Source organism: Diaporthe amygdali, assembly GCF_026229845.1.
Source record: "Diaporthe amygdali strain CAA958 chromosome Unknown NODE_107_length_6205_cov_66_015013, whole genome shotgun sequence".
NCBI classification, from domain to species: Eukaryota; Fungi; Ascomycota; class Sordariomycetes; order Diaporthales; family Diaporthaceae; genus Diaporthe; species Diaporthe amygdali.
In genome coordinates this window covers 1-6,205 of record NW_026517127.1, presented here as the reverse complement: position 1 = coordinate 6,205, position 6,205 = coordinate 1, and the positions used below count along the sequence as shown (strand labels likewise).

The 6,205-nt window shown below is 49.6% G+C and overlaps 2 protein-coding genes across 2 annotated transcripts; one reads left to right on the top strand and one right to left on the bottom strand.

Moving 5' to 3' along the window:
* Positions 1–1,165: 1,165 nt before the first annotated feature.
* J7T55_000099 (uncharacterized protein) lies at positions 1,166–2,041 on the top strand (the record flags this gene model as incomplete). The annotated part of the gene is made up of 2 exons (XM_053136337.1): positions 1,166–1,430; positions 1,485–2,041. 2 exons carry the CDS (start codon positions 1,166–1,168, stop codon positions 2,039–2,041), a joined length of 822 nt encoding a protein of 273 aa, XP_052986082.1.
* Positions 2,042–2,112: 71 nt separating this feature from the next.
* On the bottom strand, positions 2,113–4,072 carry J7T55_000098 (PIF1; the record flags this gene model as incomplete). Its single annotated transcript, XM_053136335.1, has 4 exons — positions 2,113–2,262; positions 2,576–3,392; positions 3,806–3,892; positions 3,945–4,072. 4 exons carry the CDS (start codon positions 4,070–4,072, stop codon positions 2,113–2,115), a joined length of 1,182 nt encoding a protein of 393 aa, XP_052986081.1.
* Between the last annotated feature and the right edge of the window lie 2,133 nt (positions 4,073–6,205).

Here is a 6,205-nt window from a genome sequence, read left to right as displayed (position 1 = left end):
CCTGGCAGCCAGAAGCCACTCCATGAACAATGCCATATTTTCGTCATGCAAGCCATTCTCATCAACTTCTAGTGATTCACGAATTAAAAATTTCGACTTCGAAGCTACTGATCCCGTCTAATCTTGAGCCGCAAAGGCAAGACGCGATCAATCGAATCATCACTGTGCCGAATTTTGGCCAAATGTGTAATCTGCATCCGGAACGACAATGGCTAGAGAGTCTTCAAATATCGTGATCCATGTATTCCTAGCGAGATTGAGGCCGCACATCTCGACCAGCATCGTTATCCCCCTTGAGGATGCCAGGATGCGTCCAGAAAAGCAATATTTGACCAGCCTCGTACCTCCCACCAGGGAGGAGCCAACCTATACGAACGCGCATGCGGCACTATAGGGCACACATATCTCTCGTATAGTCTGCTGATCCCACGGAGCAATCAATCCACCGGGATGCGCCTCGGCTCAAATGCCTCGGATACAGATGCAGGGTAGTAAGCGCGTTAGCATTCACACCTCACGCCCGCGACTCGCTGTGTACAACGCTAGTGTACGTCACCGCTCTGCGGATGTACCTGAAGGGGGAACAGGCAGCTATGTCTATCGTCAATGCCTGTCACCTCGAAGATAATAGGCATCGCGAAGGGGTGTTAATAATAACAACCTCAGCTGAGCTCTCAGCGGCAAGGATGACTAGGATCGCCGGATTATTCAATATTAAGTCCGAATCAACCAGTTGTATGCTACAGAAAGCTCCAAGCCCAATGAATAATGAATTTTTAGCTCAGGGTGGAAAGTGGCGAAATCATTGATGTTGGGTCCTTTTTTTGGTATGAGGCCGGGAGTCATTCTTGCAGCCGAGCGTGTATGTAGTTGGCAGTCAGCTTGACTTATCTTTCTTTTCAAATTTGAAGATCGCAGTATACATCATCCAAAAAAATACTTTTTTTCGAGTCACTGATGCTGACTATTACCCAAATCCCTGAAAAGTCGCCTCCCTTAGAACCATGGTGTTGCCCCCCCCCCCCATACACTATCTCTTGATACGTTCCCAGTTGCCGGGTGCATTTCTTCAAGCATAAAAACCCATTCAAGCCCACTCTAACATGTTGAAATAAATCCGTTTTCCTTTTCAACATCATCATTCTGTACCTTGCGACCTCTCATGATGCCTCTGCAGTTGAAGTTCCAGACCCCATTCGACGGTGCCGCCTACCACAACGCGAAAGTGAAGGACAAGAAAGCCAAAGATGATTTCAAGAAAATTCATCAGGTCGACCACTCAAGCAACTCGGCATGGGCAATTACGACCGACATTCATCAGTCGACTCCAGTAAAAACGCCTTCTGAACTCATTGTGGAGGACGCATCGACAGGGCAACCAGAACCGACCGATCTTGAGCCGTTAGTGACGATTAGAATGCAGGAATCAGGTGCGCCACTATTTCTGTTAGTTGAACGAGGGGGCTAACATCGAACAGGCACAGGCACAGGCACAGGAGCGGATAGAACAGGCAGCACGGATGGCGAGATAATCGCGGGTGCTCATCGCTCGCTTCACGTCGAAAACGATAAAGCCGATGCTAGCGTAAGCGAACGATCCGATGAAGTAGTATCATATGGCTTAGATAGCGCGCCGTACAAAACGAGCAATACTTCCTTTGAGGCTACTCCCAGCTTGCCATCATTGGTCCAATACGGTGATGATGATGGCAGATCATCCCTGAACCAAGAGACGGACCTGACTGACGCATTTGACAATGAAACGGCTGGCGAGTGGGGAGTTGTGGAAATTCTTGGAGAAGAACTCAGAAATGGCGAGGTCTACTATCGGGTAAGATGGGAGGACACCTGGGAGCCCAAGACGAACTTATTTCACTCGCCCGATGTAGTCAGGAGATGGCGCGACAAGGTTAACACGCTGAGAAACGGGCCGGGACAAAATTCGGCCGGTAGGAAGCAAAGGACCAGTGGCAACAGTGTGCGGGAGAGAAAGGCAACGGGACGCGCTCGAGAGATTCGAGAGAGCACGGTTTCAGAGTGACTACAGAATTTCTCGATCATACAGTATAGTAAAACCCCTTTTGATACTGTACAGTACAGTACAGTACAGTATCACGTCTGGAATCCAATGTCATTTACTCTCATATCGACATTGACAGTCACAAACTCCTTTACCACGTCATATGTGACATATGGGTGCCCGTTGTGTAGCAGGCAGTGGGGTCTGATCACGCCGCGCAGATAAGTCACGGCCTGTTGCGCCTAGAGAGGGCTTGTCAGGTTGGGAGGGTCACAAGTGGAGTGAGTAGGTATATGTAGCGGCAGCGCAGCGAAGACGCTTGTGTTGCAATGTCCGAGGTCTGCTTCGTTACACGGGGCCCCTTCCTCCCCTTCCTTGTGCCTGCAAGTAGAAAATTGCAGGGAGGTCCATCCTTTCATGAGCCTGATCAAGAAATGGCTTCCATGATCCTGATTTGCCAGAGGCCCGGCTGATGGCACATATTTCCACGACAGATTCTCTTTACAGGTCTTTCTCGTTCTATCGCCCGAACCTCTGCTTGTAGAATGACCTAACCTCATCATTCCCGCCTAAACCCATCTCCAGCCCTCTGGCATCGCCCAAGATCTGGAGGCCGCGCAGGCTCGTGGCCCGCGACAGCGCAACGTATACCTGACCATCGGTAAATGCCCTCGACACATCGACCTTGACCTTGTCCAGCGTCATGCCCTGTGCTCTGTGAACGGTCATGGCCCAGGCCGGTGTAAGGGGTATCTGTGTGCGACACAACAGTGAGTAGGGCTTGTCGTCACCCAGCTCGTTGACCTGGCACATGGCTCGGATATCGCGCTTGATACCGTTGCTGAAGCGAACTATGGGCCAGATTGGCTCGTCGACGTTCTTCTCGTACGCTATTATCTCGAGCTCTTTGAGCAGAGCGTGGTCACAGGAGCCTTGGAATAGCGTTTCTACCCTCCTGTTGGGCATTTTCCATCCGACAATGACGCCCTGGCTGCCATTGCAAAGTCCTCGGTTCAGGTCGAGGTTGGCCAGCAGCACGACCGGCATTCCGCATTTGAGCTCCACACGACGGTCCATGGAATGTTCGTCGAGGGACTTTAATGATCCATCTGCGTGCTTCTCGCCTCTTTTCTCCAGATGTGGATGCATTTTCCTGTTCCAGACAAAGGTGTCACGGCACTGGAACGAATACGACTCTGTGGCCAGCTTCCCAAATTCCCTCTCATTCACAAGGCGAACTTCCTCCCGCGTCGAGTAGAGGAATATTCGGGCCCCGACAACCACCCGAGCCGTTCGTCCACGCGCCACCGCATCCAAATTATTGGTTGGTGAAGATGACCGATGTACGTGTTGATCCTGCCGTGAAACCCAACTGTCGGCCAATGAGGACATGAGATTTACAGTCCGGTGTCCGTGTCAATAATGATGCAGTTTTGCCCACTCATCAGAGGATTTCACGCGCAAACATCTCCCGAGTAGCGAATCAGATATCGTATCGACAGACAGTAGCCCGATGGAATACAATTGGTTGAGTTCAGGTCCATAATGAGCCACGGAAAACGTAGCCTGTGTGAACAGCTCGCCAAGGTCGTGACCAAATATCGAATTCTCGTTCTAGTTCGACTTGGACAACATTTATGATTTGTTGCTTCAAAATTCGGGTGCAGCGCTTATAAGTCTGACTGATCGACTAACTCAGTAGCGGTTGTCGTTATTTGCTTTCATGAAAATGAACGCACTAATGACGAACGAAATGAAGCATCAAGCCGGTTGATTGCTGCTTACCAATCAGCATTGAGCTCGGCCGGCTCACCGACATCCAACTCTGATGTATTGCCTAACAAGGTCATGGCCACCACAGAGCTCGGCCAGCTGACGAAGCAAGAAACAGCCAGTACTGCCGAAAACAGTCGTTTTAATTCACAGTGGAACCAGCGCAGCCACTCGCAGCCCAGACTTGTCCGAACAGGCAAGGTGACGCCGCACCTCCGCAGAGTACCAGTCATTCGTCAGGTTGCTGCCCTCCAGGCGTGGAATGCGTAGCGATTCCATTGCGTCGCCCGACCGTCTCTCGAGCACGAATTTATTTCATCATGAGTCTCGCGATTCTCGAAAATGGCGTTGTTCGACCAATAATAGGGCTAAGGGCAGCCGATTGGCTGTCATTAGACAAGACTTCGTATTGCAAGTTACCGTACAAAGTCAGTCCCATGTCAAACTCGTATGCATCCTGTTGGATGGAGTACAGTACTGTAAAACGACCACTTCTTTTCGTCTCTTTCTCCAATGATTAAATAATTCATCATTTACTATACAGTACAATAGATAAGCCTTTCCTTTACTACCCGAAGCTCGTGCTCGTTAAAGACGCATCTGCAAGACGTTCTTCACATGTTATTAGTGACTTGATGCTTCATCAACCCTTGAATGTTCTGTTCGCTACGCTCTACTGGCCAAAGACTTTAGATCCCATGGCTTGAGTTGAAAATACACAGCTAAGTCGTCGGACTTCTGCGGTCGGAGCCCGATCAGACCGCGCGAGAGAATTGCCGAATTGTCAGTAGACATCATTGGCTGGGAATGATCTGCTCTGCACCGCGCCGCAGGGATGTGCTGAAGTCTTGCGCACACATTGTACTTCTTCAAGGGGTAGCTGACGTCGAATAGCGAAGATAACACATGATATGGAGAGGTTCGCGGGACATTTAAGTGTGAAATATGAGTCGTCCGCTTTGACAGACAGCATCCGGGGTTTTGGGCTAATATTTGGCGAGCAAGGTGATTGGCAATCCTAACTCAATGTGGATGACAGTATCTTGTTCAGTATCGTACAGTACAGCACGGTACGGTCTTGACTGATAGGAGGAATCTGAACATATCCTAACCAACAGCTAGTCAAAGGCGTAATCCTCACTGACCACGTCCGTTTGGTATCAGTCGTCCGAAAATATCCTTCCCGATAGGAGCACAAGGTGCTTCTGTTCCCTTGCGTTTCATCGGTATGGGCAGTTGTTGCAGTCGAGCCGGTACCTGCGACTCAGATGGAAGCAACTTTTCAGAACTTTATTGTCTCTCACGAATTTTCACAAACAAAGCAGAAGAGGAAGATGCTGTCAGCAAACTGGAGCAATTCTCTTTATTTCCGAATCTGCCCCTCGAATTACGGCTTAGGATATGGGAGTTTGCGTTGCCCGACAGTTTCCTTATCGTTCGGACGTTCAACAACGACAGACTCAGTTACGCTCTGCGGCGTCGAGTGCCTACTATGCTTCAAGTGTGTAGAGAGACGAGACACGAATTCACTCGAACATCCCGACCGTCACATTACGAGCTTTTACAGCAGCGAAGCGGTGAAGAAGGATATATATACATAGATTGGTCAAGAGATGAAGTCTTTATTCCTCGAGGATGTACGTTCCGTTTTATTCTCTTGGGACATTGATGATAGGCCTAATTCTCGGCAGATTCTATTACCTCTTTTGAGTTTTCACAGCTTCAGAACCTACACCTTCTTAAAATGAGTTGGGGACTGCGTCCATGTTGGGTAGAAGGATCACTTAATGCAGGAGTGCGTTTTCTTAAACGCTTACCAAATCTCAAAACCGTTGTCCTGGTCGTCTCCTTTGGGCCATCTCAAGTGAGCAGTGCGAGGCAACAGCGCAAAATGGAAAACCGGGAGTTGAGAAGAATTGCTGCATTAGTTCTGAGCGAATTCCACTCCCAACACCGACGTGATACAACTTGGAAGACTCCCCAGCTCCGAGTCGTTCACTTCCGACAGTCTGGTCTTGAGGTTTCTTGGAATATTTAGTCACTCAAGAGGACCAATTCGAACAAAGCGGTGACGCGTTGTTTGCCTGCCAGGTCCGCTATACCCAGCAGACCTACAGATGAGCAGCAAGGTTGATTGGGTACCGCGGGCGGTCGCATGAGGTAGACACGTTCAGATTATGGTTAATAATGATTTGTCGGAGTATCTGCGAAGGGGTTCCCACAGATGAAGAAAGCTTGCATGGCGCAGCAGCGAAGGCCTCTTTACGGCTTGACGCGTGGGGTGATAAGTGATACCGAGGACAGCCACTTCGATCGGTAAACAAATGCACAAATGCCTTTCCTGCACCAAAAGCAGTTCAAGCATGTCCAAACTCTTCCTGCTGACTCATCTTTGCATGTATACGGGGTCGG